At 39.4% G+C, this 12,977-nt stretch overlaps 1 protein-coding gene across 1 annotated transcript in view; it reads right to left on the bottom strand.

The window, feature by feature from the left end:
• The window catches only part of ulk4 (unc-51 like kinase 4), a 57,289-nt gene that overhangs the window by 11,454 nt on the left and 32,858 nt on the right, over positions 1 to 12,977 (bottom strand). The window contains exons 30-33 of the mRNA XM_072461043.1: positions 10,434 to 10,482; positions 8,151 to 8,256; positions 2,325 to 2,500; positions 717 to 818 (exon numbers count right to left, since the gene is read on the bottom strand). Coding sequence (XP_072317144.1) covers positions 717 to 818; positions 2,325 to 2,500; positions 8,151 to 8,256; positions 10,434 to 10,482 — 433 coding nt within the window. The remainder of the gene's footprint in view (positions 1 to 716; positions 819 to 2,324; positions 2,501 to 8,150; positions 8,257 to 10,433; positions 10,483 to 12,977) is intronic.

Below are 12,977 nucleotides of genomic sequence, written 5' to 3'. Positions count from 1 at the left end.
CCAACACTTCATGTGTCAAGTAGAAGTAAAAACCTTTATTGTTTCCCTCGAGACCTCTCTCTGCCCTCCCACTTCAGCTCAAGCCCTCGCCTTCCCAGAATTCATATGGATTCAGCCCATCTAAAACCATTTATCCAGAGAAACTTATTTCACAGGTCCTAGTCTGCCCCAAGATAATGTGGATTTTATGGATTAATTTGAAACTTTCTATGGTCGACGTCACATTAATTATTCCCAAAGCCTCAGAGTCCAAAATGTTAATTGAGATAAGCTGCCTCGGGTTTTTATTTAAAATAAGAATTTGTCTGGAAAGTGAACATTTTGAAATAACAGTTGAAACATAACTTTAGTAAAAGCTAAAACTGGATTGATGATTGTATATCAAATTACATTATTACAGTTTGATAGATGTGCTTTCTTCATATGAGGGAAATCTTCAAATGAAGTGGCATTTTTCCCAAGAGTACTACTCCTTTTAATTCCCATGTAAAAACGCATCAGGTAAGATGATTCCCAGTATGTAATTATAAATACCAGTATAAAGAATTATACTATTATTTAAATCTGGGCCTAAAAATAATGTAACCTAACTTTGTATAAAACCATCTCCTTTGCTTGTATATGCTCATGGATGTGAGTCTCAGGCCTGTATGATGGTGAGTGCATGCAGAGCACTTAGAAACCCTGCTCTGAGAGAATGAGTGAGTTGGCCTCACCATGTGGATGAGGTGAGTGCTGACTTGGCTCAGGGGTCTGTTGGCCAGGAGCAGCTTCTCTGCTGCCTCAGTCTCCACCACTGGACAAGATAGCCTCTGGCTCTACACACAGACGCACAGACACACACATGCCTTAAATCATTTATAGAGATTTGACAGTCAATAATGATGGATCCAGAGACCTGCCAAGACACATTCTGACAGACTGAGGCAGATGGAGACAGACACTCAGGCACATTTCCTGCATACGCCGTTTTTTACTACACCTCTGCTCCAAGAAGTCTTCAACTTCACTAAGTGCCTGTGTCACTTCAATTTATTTTAGCAACTCATTTATGGCTCTCACCTGCGCCTGTCTTCACTTCATTAGCACCTCAGTATCTGACTCTCACTTGTTGCAGAGTCTACAGTGAAACTTAAAAACAATTAGAAGAAGAAAACCATATCGGGAAGACTGCCACACATTTTACCCTTCCCCAAAGTCACACCATCACCGCACCTCTCTCATCATCTGTGTTTTTATACTTTATTATCTCAACTTGACTCTCGTGACCAACAGAGTGATAGTTTGTGAAAAGTGGCCTAATCACGTCCTCTCTGCTTATCAGACCTTATTACCCAAATGATTTGGGTTCAGGCTGAAGTTTTTCTTTATAATGAGCTTTGCATTTCAGGCAGAATTGATTTCCGCTACAAATTGTGCTTCCTGCTTTTCTCCATTGCTGCTTTCTCTCCATCCTTTCCTCTCCGCTCTCTTCATCCCAGTCTTTTACCCAGAAATCCCTTGCAGCCCCCCACCATGTCCGGCCATTAATATGTATGCAGTGGGCTGGAGTGCACACAGTGGGGAGGAGGGGGCTGGTGCGCATGGAGCAGAGCAGGGCGAGCTGAGGACAAACCAGTGGTGATAATGAGGCCGCAGGGACATTGCCAGACAGGGCCCTGTGTGTATTTCCATGTGTGTGTTTGTGTGGTTTATATTGTGTGTGTGTGTGTGTGTGCGCCCCGGGAACTCAGGACGTGATCCACTTTCTCCCGAGTCCACAACTTCAATACTACCATTGCTTAAACCTGCTGGCTCCCACTACACACATCAGTGGTCACGCAAAAAGACCAAAACGCACACACCAACACCTCTGGGACCTTCCAGAGCAACATTTGGAGGGAGCTGACTTTGTGTTCCGGTTGGTGGTTTGTGCTCAATGGAGAATTTTTTTTTTTTTTTAAAGTGACAAATCAGTGTTGTAACACAACACATGATACTGCAAACAATTTGCATGATTGATGACCAATTTAGAAAAAAACTAAATAAATCATTCTTAGCTATTAACTTTGTTAGTTATACTCTCAGGTTCAATGGTAAAATTGTCACATTTATATAGTGCCTTTTCTATCTTCAGGGCACTCAAAGATCTTTATGAAGCCAATCATTCACACACACATTCATACAGTAGTTCACGCAACGATCGCATGGCAGGTTGAGTGTCTTACCCAAGGATGCAAAGCCAGTATTCACCTGTGGAAGCGGGATTCAAACCTTCAGATCAGAGGACAAACACTCTACGAACTGAGCTACTGTCGCTCTTTACATTTGGCTATATGTTTTACCTGTAGAGCGGAGCGGACCACTGAGGATGTCTGTTTGAGGATGCTGTGTAGCAGCTCCAGCAGAGCGGGGAGGGTGGGCAGGACTGGCTGGCTGACTCTCCTCTTGTCACTGAGCCCCCCGTCCAGATGAAGTAAAGCCGCTTCTGTCAAAGTCTTCACCAACACCTCTGTAAGACCTGATGAGGCAGAACGGTCATAAAACTGCTCAAAATGAATGTCACCATGTGACTTTTCTGTTGGAGGGTCTGCCACCTAAGTGTTTCCATGAAGAGGTTATTGTTTTGCATGGAATTTTCCACAGTATGGCATTACAGATTACATTACATTGTTATTGCCTGATTTGGGGAAGTTTTCAAACTGCAGACGCCAAAATACTTCAGCACAAGCGCTGAAGTTGCTACATAATAACAAAACTTGGGACAAACATAATCTTTGAGATTTTTTCAAAAAAATGTCTTAAAATACAAACAGATTTACTGATAAATACATGCTCAAAGTTTGTACTTTTTAAATGTTGATAAACGTTAGAAAACGGAGCAGAGAGGCATAATGATAATGAGCTAAAACAATCACTTCTCTTCAGTAAAATAGTAATTTTGATACAAACATTTTACCTGAGCACTATTTGAGGTCACAACAATACAGGATGAACATGTTTTAAAGAGGGTGTGTCAAAACGAGCAATGACACTAGTGTCAGACCCCCCAGCAGAAGAGTTGCCTAGTGCACCTTTAATGAATTTGTGTCATTCATGTCTGAGAGACCTTAGCACAGGTTGTAACAGTATTCAGAAACCCGCGAACTCCATAAGAAATATTTTGTGCACTTTTTAACTCACTATGAGCAAAACATACTGTATCCTTTGCCCAAACTCAAGTTCATACTTCTTATCACTTTCCACCCTCAGTCAAGAAAACGATCCAACATGTTGTAAGGCTGCACAGCGATGAATAAAAGCCCACTCTCCAAAGTGAAAACCCATGTACTGTTCTCATTAAAATTAACATGACATCCAGGATACTTTGCATTTTGCGGCATGTTCCCCGCATCACCGATCGTAGACAACTGCCCCCGAGGTGCGCCAACTAAGTGAAGGGTGGATGCCAGCCTCGGACAACTTTTGAACGTCATCTATAATTCAACCCAGGTTTTTCCAAACATTGTTACTGTTTTATGAGTTGTGCTGGGTTAAAGATGATCAGATTTACAGGTTGTGTATTTATGTGGATGTTCACAATTTGACCTGTCTCAGGAGTGACATTTGTTAGCGCTTGATCAATTTCCAGTCAATATTAATATATGAATCTCCTCCTAATGGTGATCTCTTATTATAGAAAATAAATAATGCAGCTTGAACTGTAGAGTAGACAAACACAGTGAAAAACAACGATCTATTCCTTCGAGTCAAATACACTTGAGCTGTTATTTTCTCAAAAGCATCTTTATTTAGAAAGTTAATGCTCTTGTTTATTTTGGGGAGTGAAAGTGCAGGAGTGTGTGTGTGCGTGTTGAGGAGCTAGCCTGCTGTCAGAGAGACGAGGCACAACTTTGTCAGACTGCCACATAATTAAATAAACAGCCTGCTCCTTTGGACACACAAAGACCTATCTTTGCTGGTAATGTAATGTGACAATTCCCTTCTGCTCTGGCCCCAATAGTTGCTCACGGATATGTTAATATTGTTTTTATGCTCTGTTGAAGAGGGCTACACAGTCTGTAGGAAGATTACTGTACACGTATGGTGGGCAAAAAAATCCATTGAGTCTTTTACAATAAATACATTCGTGAAACACATCTCTAGACTCTTGATAATATCAGTTCAATTAAATACTGCAGAAAATGATTTTCACTTGGGATAAATTGAATGATAAACAACTTGAAGAGCATAGTTTTAGTGGTATTATAATGATCCAAGTTTAAATAGCCTACAATATATCAAATTTGCAATAAATAATGCAGACAGAGTTGTATTGTCAAAAAAATTATGTTGTGTTTGTGTCAAGGTTAATCTTGAAACTCATTCTGTCTGTATAGAACATAAATTTGATCTTTCAAATGAGTTAGACGATTTCCCAGTGTGTGCCATTGCATTTTTGTATCACATTCTGTCATCTGAATGGTTGTGGTCAGCAGTGCTAGGTCATATTATGAGTTTCACAGCAAACTGCCGTATTCACCTTGTTTATTTACTTGTGTGTGCTCTCATTAGTGCCACCAAACACAAAACTGTGCCTCACTAATTAGATTTGGAGAGCGCTGCTAGCTAATGAACTATGGTTGTTTATACATGTGGGTATATTTCATTTCAAACCTATTGTGTATTTGGTTATATGGCAACATTGTATGCACCTAGACCAATCTTTGCGGTATAAATTGCCTGGGGCCATTTCCCATTGATTGGGCACATATGGGTAGGGGGTTTTAGCCACCAATTGGGGAAAGTAAACCAATTCAAAATGGCAATTTATTGATGTGGGTTCCAGTGAAACTCGCTAACAATGGCACAGAGGCAATTACCTAAAATACTCCTTTGAGCTCTACACAGAAGGTCAGGGCAATTGACAAGGACTGGCGAAGCCTAAAACCCTGAGATGGAGCAAAAAGTCCTCCAAGGATTCTCCAGATAGCCACAGTCCCACATGCATTCCTAATTAATTAAACCACAAGAGTAACGCAATTAAAATAGCACCAAGTCTGCACCCAGGGCCAAAGCCAAGGTGCTCCAAAACGCTCTGCTCTAAATAAAGAATAAGATGTTAAAAAAGAAAGAAAAGTGCCTACTGTTAACATCTCCATCTCCTTTTGCACGAAGTTGTCCGATTATCATTATGTACAAAATTAGTTTCTGGTAACTTGTCAGTATAAGGCGCTTTGCTTTGCTTATCTTTACCAACTTTGTTTTGAGCGTTTCTCCTCCAGGTTTTTCACGAGCTTCCACCCCACTGTATCTCTGCAATCAAAATGTCATTCACTTCAACCTCCAATTTTCTGGCGCTATCATCTCGACGCTGCTCCCAATAGTCTCTGCACGCACCACGCTCAGCCTCTTTGTACCTTCTCCTTCCCGCTGTCACCTCTGTACAACCCCTTTACCTTGCGTTTTGCTCCGTTTCTGCCTTTATCATCTCTCCTCTATATATCTCACCCATTTCCTCATTCAGACTCTCTTTCTCCATCTCTTCCCCTCCCCTGTCTTTATTCCCAGGGGGGCATTATCGCAGTCGGAGGCAAATCTTCCCAATTATAAACCTCATCTCTGCTGTGTGCGCCACTGCCACTCTAGACTGGGAGTTCCTGCATCCACTTTCCATCCACAAACATTTCATTTCAGTCTTTCTCAAATAGACACAGAAGCACAAATAATTCACACTAGCACTACTTATTTGGTACTGTCTATTCTATTGCAACCAAACACGCCTCACACCACCTTCCCCTACTCTGTCACACCAATTATATACGCTTCCACCTTCCTCCTCAGTTTTTTTTTTGCCATCGTCACACCAATCTAGGATGAACCACAACTAAAAGTGTAGATAGATTTCAAAAATAGTGCAGAGGGCATAAACAAGAGCAAGAGAGACACAGATAAGGAGGCAGGATAAGCAAAATAAATGTTGTGTGGGACGTGAGAGTTGGAAAGCAAAATGTAAAGAAGGATAATGACATAAAGAAGCAAAGGAACAAGAGAAGATAGTGTTAATTGCCAGGGCTGTATTAGTGCTGGGTTGACAGTTTCTTGTTGAGAGAACAGGAGAGCTGATTGGATGATAATGATGCTGACTATTCAAACTGAAGCACTGCTGACCCAATGGAAATAGTGGGGAGAGAGGCCCATAGAAAGTGTTTGGAAAAAGTGGGCTGATAAAGAACAGAAAGTTAGAGATACAATGCACATGTAAACAGAAATGAGAAATTGAGAGGATTTATACAATGCCTCTAGCATTGTGTTGCTTCTGCATCGAGTCCCTGGCCATTTTTGCACTAGATACAGGGGTTTTACATTATGTACATAGCTCACTATTAAAGCTGGGGTACCTGATACTTGAATAGAAAGAGGTGTGCATTTAAATCTATGCAAGTTCCTAGCTCTCCCTTTGGCTCATTTTTAATATTCACATTTTTTTTTTTTTTTTTGGGCATGAGCACAGCTTTAGAACTGCTTTTTTCAGGGTGCAAAGTAAAACTGGGCCGGACCGCCAAAGAGCATTGCTTTCAGATCTAACTTCAGTGTTTACAGGAGAGTTGTGGGCGTGTAGTCACTTAGTTAATTCTCCATTGATGACATATACCGGTAGTCAACCAACATTTTATTAGTTAACAAATTATTTTACTGGGATTATAAGATTTTGGGAGTAAATTGTTTGTTTATTCTGCCTTTTTACATGTGAAAACCTAGTTCATTTGTATTTCTCTGTACAAATAGTTACATGAAATAGGTCAGATATTTGGTCAGATACTGAAATACTAAAATACCGTAGTTTTGACAGGTTTTTCCAGCACCACACCTTGGTCCCTCTTAGTCAACTAATCGATACACAGAACATGACTTTCGTCGACCAAGAATTTCTTTAGTGGACAACTGCCCTAGTCAACGGAAGATAAAATACTTTTATCAGATACTAATATTAGATGCCGATGCATAACAGTGTAATTTTGTCACAATGTCCTGTTTTTACGATATTCTCTTTAGGGGAAAACATGAAGAAATTTACTAATTTCCCCAATGTCCTCATTGCAGTAAAGATTCAGTCATAGTCATCTAGTCATTTGTCGTGTTTTTTTTTTAAAAACAAGACATTTCCACTTTCATCCAACAATCATTCACATCTGCGGACCTAGTGTGAGAACTACTTATCATACTCTGGGCTGCATGCATATATTTATCCTACCCTGGGCAGGATAAATATCTGTGCTCTCACACTAGGTCTGCAGACAGAGAATGACTGCTGGATGAGATTTGAAACGTCTTGTTAAAAAAAAAAAAAAAAAAAAACACAAAAAACAGTGTCCAGATGACTACGACTGAATCTTTTTCTATGATGGAACACTCCTGGATGAAAGCGGGATTACACAGAAATATTTGTCCTCTGCATTTGAGCCATTCTTCAATGCAGTTGCTGGGGCAACCTGTCAACAGCAGTACACTCACATTCAGATTATGAGCTCCTTTTGGCCAGGAGCATTAGCTGAAGGATTCTGGATATTTTGCATGTTTTTTTTTACTTATAACCGAAACCTGACACTTGCAAATGACAACAATGATGATGATGATAATCTATAAACCTCAATTCAAATCTATAGACCTCAATTCAAATCATCAAAAGACACAAAGTTAATTTCAAAATTATATAACAATGTTAAAAAAAAAAAAAAAATTCAAATGAGTTCTTGATAATGCTAATCAAATGCTGTACGCTCAAGTGTGCTTTTATGAAGAGTAAAAGCAGTTGATTTATGTTTGCAAAATTAAAGAGGGCAAAATTGCTTTTCACTTCACCTCACACATCAAGGACAGTAAACTCCAGCTTTTAGTGGTAACGAACCTAAATTACATGAGTGTTTACTTGTGTTGCATGACAAAGGAAAACATTTCAGCGTAGCATCTGTGTTGCCCTCAGTAAAATTATTTTACTTTACTCATGGTACATTTATTCAGTGACAGAACAATTTACCCTAATTCAAGAGTAGAGGGATTTGTTGTTGTATCAGTGACAACAACAGGTTTCAGAGATGCACTTACCTTCACTTCCAGCACTAACAATGTCAGGAGGAGACAATTGATAGTGATTTGACCGAAAGTGGGTCCTGACCCCTGACAGCACGTACCTTGTTGATTCACAGGCTCCAGGTCTAAAATGGTGTCTCCACTCAGGTTACAGAGCAGAGCAACAGCGTTTTGAACCATCCCACTGGTCACATTATTATTGAAGGCCTGGAAGTAAAATAGAGAAATACTGTGTTCTGTTCAGTGTTTTCTACCAATGTACAGATTGCCTATATTTACATTGAAATCCTTATGGTTAACAATGCAACCACTGAAAGCAAGGGTGTAGCACACAGTTCTGGGGGTACAAACCATCTTGGTGTACTTATATCATAGACAGAGTGTGCACTGAACCCTGGGTAAACAAATTCCCTTTATCCTCTCCACCCCTGACTGAACGGTGAAAGGAATACAACAGCTCATATAATTCTGGCAGCTGTTAGCTGTTGACCAATTGAATAACTACATAAGTTAATAAGAATGGTGTGCAAGTGCACATTGTGTCCCATTTATGGATTTGAGACTGAAAGGTTGTTAATGTCAGTTAATGCAACCAAATGGTAAGTGTTAAAAGTTCAAAGTGTACTCCAAAGTGTGAGCCTCAACTCAGGCTACAAAGGTAGATGTAAGAACAAAAATATAGTGTGACCTTCATAAGTGCAATGGTTTTGAAACCATAGTCAAACAGCTTATTACACTTCTCTGTGATTGTGTTGTATTCATAGCCAGTGAGTTCACATTTCTCTTCACTTATTCCTCTTTGATCTTCGATGTATGCCATGTGCCTGGAGGGCAGTGAGCAGTGGTCTGATCTGTGCAGGGCACTAAGCCTGGCTCACACTCATCATGTGCTTTAGCCTCAGGGTGAAGACAATGACATCAAATCAAAACAGGACGACCTGCCTGCCACCAACAACAAAAAATGGTCCCAAATATTCTTGATCATTGCTAGGCAGTAAGCTATTGAGCTTTAATCCTATGTGGAGGGTAAAGAAAAGACTGCACCATCAACGTGAAAACTACTGTTTTGCCATTTCAATTGTATTAATTAATGTATTTTATCATAAAATGCACAGTAAATACACCAACTGAGGGATTACACAGTCTCTATCTATTGTTGAACTTTGATTAGTGCTTTCGTTCTAGATTTATATAATTTTGAAATTCAACTCTTCTTAAAGTGGACTTCGCTGGATGATATGATTGATGACTCTATCGTTGGATTGTTTACCGTTACTCACTGTTACTAAATTAAGAAATATAGCATGTGGTCTAGTTTGACATTTAGGGTGCATTCACACTCGCACAAACACCACATTCAAATTGGGACTAAACTAGACCTGAACCTGAAACTAAACATGGACCAGGCCAGGGCTAAACAAGGACCAAAATGGGACCTGTGCCCAGCCTCACTACTTGGGAATCAACAATAAAACTGCACAAAGCTGATCACCAATAGTTTCTTTCATTCTGTGTGTTAGGTACAAATATATTTTATACTCTGCCATAACAGACAACAAGTAACAGGAAGCTGGTTCAGAACAAAACAACCAAGTTACAAAAGCCAGGCCTCAGTGGTTGAAGTCTACACGTCTACAGCCAAAGTACTTCATCATTTAGACAAATACGATTAGGTGAGACTGTGGCGTTTGTGATCACCAGTGACAGGTGTAATCACTGCAGATCTGAGCCAAACCAGGACGAATAAATCAATCTAAAAGTGAGCCATGCAGACCACTCTAATGGGGCCCGACATGACCAGTTCAGACAGCAGTAAACAATGAGAGGTGAAGTCAATCAGGCTGCCGGCTAAGTGCTTAACATTGTGCATAGGAGGTGGACAAGCAGCCAGGCAAAACGTTTATTATTTAGTGCAAGAAATGTTTGCATACATTATCATAAATTGTTTTGCGTTTTGGGTCGCTGCACAGATTACACTATGCGCTTGTTGAAAAGGGTCAAGTGAATTAAGTTGTTTATTGGAGACAAGCTTCAGTGATAACAGTGGGTTGTTATACGTTGTTGTGGCTGTGTGCAATCTACATCCCGAAACCTCCAACTTAACCCGTTGTCGTCTTATACGGCCGACCTGCCAGTCAATTACACCGGCGCTCCAATAGGTCAACACCTTCAGGTTGATTTACATAATGCAATTGTAAGTGCAGAGAGGGAAATGTTTGAGAAAAGTGCACCGAGCAGGCGTAGAGTTTTGCAGAAATTCATTCAAAAATGCGTGATTAAAGTGCTTGATTAGGTGATTGAAAGTCTATTCAACAAAGTGACATTGTGATTTACTTAGTAGCTAAATGAAAATGATTTAATTAATTGATTGATTGGTTTCTTACCATAATGAGCTGAAAGACCAGTGGAAGGATCGTGCTGTGTTTTATTAACCTAGAGGAAGGAAACAGAGAGAGCAGGGACAGAACGAGAAGGAATTAATTACATTTTTAAAGCACAGTTCACATGCGCACACTCACATACAGGACATTTCATCTTCATTAGGTTTGGGGTTTCTCTATAATGACTACAGCCTCAGTCTGGAGGAATTCGAAGCAGGAATAAGAAGGAGGAGGTGAAAAGATGAAAGTTTAAGATGGCCGTAGAGAAGATTGCAAATGACAGGTGAAGAAAAGGGCACTATGGGAAACGTGGACAAAGAGAATGAACTTGAAGATGAATTCATAAAGAAAGAGAGAGGCCTAAATTAGAAAAGACTATTGATTAACCAGCCTTATTTTATGAGCAATTAAGGCTGTACTAGAGGACTCTAAAGAGCAGTGAAAGTCAGAGAGGTCATAAGGGTTCTTCCAAAATCAATAAAGACTAGATCTAATCAAATCACCTTAACTAATTGCTGTACATGCCAAATTGTAATTCACTTATATACAAATCAAGAATATTAAAAGGTATGCCTTGGTGCTTTCTTGTCTTTGTCTTAAAATTGTTGTTGCTACGGGTTTAATTAAAAACAGGAGTTGGTTACATCTTAAATGCGCATATTTTTTAGGTATTTCTTTTTACAGTTGACAAGAACACATCTTGCCCTGGGAATGACACCTTAACAGTATTTATAATGCAAATCACAACCAAGATTCAGTCAGTTCTTATTGTCAATAATCAGCTTGGGTCTTTTTAATTGAGAGGTCAATCCTGTCAGTAAAAGCAGCATGTGGTTTAGGGCAGAGATATTTGTTTGTGTTAAATGGCAGTGAGTTTGAGGAAATTAATATTGAATCATTTATATGTGTTTTTGTTAAGACAAAATCAAATTTAATTAAAATTGAGATCAGTATCAAGAAAAAATACAACAAAATCATGGTCACATTGTAAAAAATCATGGTCATATTGCCCAGCCCTAAATTCACAACACAGCAGATTTGTGACAGTAAGTTTATTCATGTAGCTTTCTGCTTACTGGGATCTGTATTACACTTTTAGACTAAACAAGTGGCTGTGTGTTTGTAATTGTATTGTACCGTGTTGTGATGGATAGATTCCCCTTAAAATAGTGACAGCGTGAAAGATGGGAGGACAGGCCGGCCAGCACGACATTATAAACAAGACCACCTCTCAACTACAAGCCATGCATCAACAAGCACAGCAAACAAACAAGAGGAGAGCAGCAGGTACAGGAGTACAACACTATTGGGTCATTTATTATGTGCCATAATAAACATCGTTATGCAAGTCTGATTAAAAACACTACCTCAACACATCTTAATTTTTGTATTTACTCAGAATCCTGGAATGCAGTGATTGGTCTTTTGATTTTGTACAGGTTTTACACTAGATGCCCTTCCTTATGTAATCCTCTTCTTCAATGCAGTATACAATTTCAAATATGATCTAACCCTAGAGACAATGTGCCATATTTTGTTGATATATCGCTTCTCTCCATCTTATGCAGCGCTCTAATTGGTCGTCCTCCGTCCTGAGTGACAGGTGGATTTAACCAAAACAAAATATGTACAAAATACTAATTTCCACAAATTTCTATCCCATCATTCGGAGCACAGATCGCCTTCTTCGGTCCTGACCAAAGATGTATTTTTATAGATCACAAACATAACGTGGAAAGCCATGTAGGTAACATTTTAGCATGTACACACGCTTTATAAATGAGACCATGTTCTGTCGAGAGGCGAGTAAGAATGCATGTTTTTTAAGGCATTTTTAGTACCAAAAATAACTTAATAAATGTGCGGTACATAGGTTCAATGCCATAGTGTGAAACATCCAAGAAAAGCAATGACATCTCCATGCAGACAAGCGGATGGTGGATCGTCACCAGAAAAATTACAACTAGTACAACTTTAAGTTCCCGCTTTAAAACAATATCAATTATTTTGACATGACTTTTATAAAATTAACTCCAAAATATATAGGTAATTCTAGAATTTTTTTTTAATAAATTATATAATAACCAGTATAAAAGTCTGGTTTCTGAGCATGTATGGAAAGGACAGAGAGTAGACATACCAGTAAAGGCTGTAAAGGCTGTAAATCTCCCTTGGACACGCACTGGGGCTCTTTTTGCTTAAAGGTCAAACTAAATGTAGTTGATTGAAGGTGCCTGAGCTGTGATAATGCAGGGAGAGACAGCGGGCTGCCTCCCCAACGTTAATGTCCCCAATTTACCATCTAATTACTGCCGGGCCCGCTTCATAGCCACACTTATCTATAACCAAGACCCAGGCAATTTAATTTCTGATTGTACAACCACAGTGATGGAGAAAGAGTTTACGAAGAGGGCAGCTGAAGAGAGACTTGTGCACTAATGTTAATAAATTAGAGATTGTGAAAAGGGAAAAATGAATGAAAGACTAGAAAAATGTTAATAATGTCATAAGAAAATGAGTGGTAGAGAGACGAGCGCTGACACCAAT

This window comes from Eucyclogobius newberryi, unplaced genomic scaffold (genome assembly GCF_026437365.1).
Source record: "Eucyclogobius newberryi isolate DKJ021-1_F unplaced genomic scaffold, fEucNew1.0.hap1 SCAF_3, whole genome shotgun sequence".
In the NCBI taxonomy this organism is placed as follows: Eukaryota; Metazoa; Chordata; class Actinopteri; order Gobiiformes; family Gobiidae; genus Eucyclogobius; species Eucyclogobius newberryi.
The sequence above is the reverse complement of the archived record's forward strand: the minus strand, read 5'-3'. Positions and strand labels throughout refer to the sequence as shown.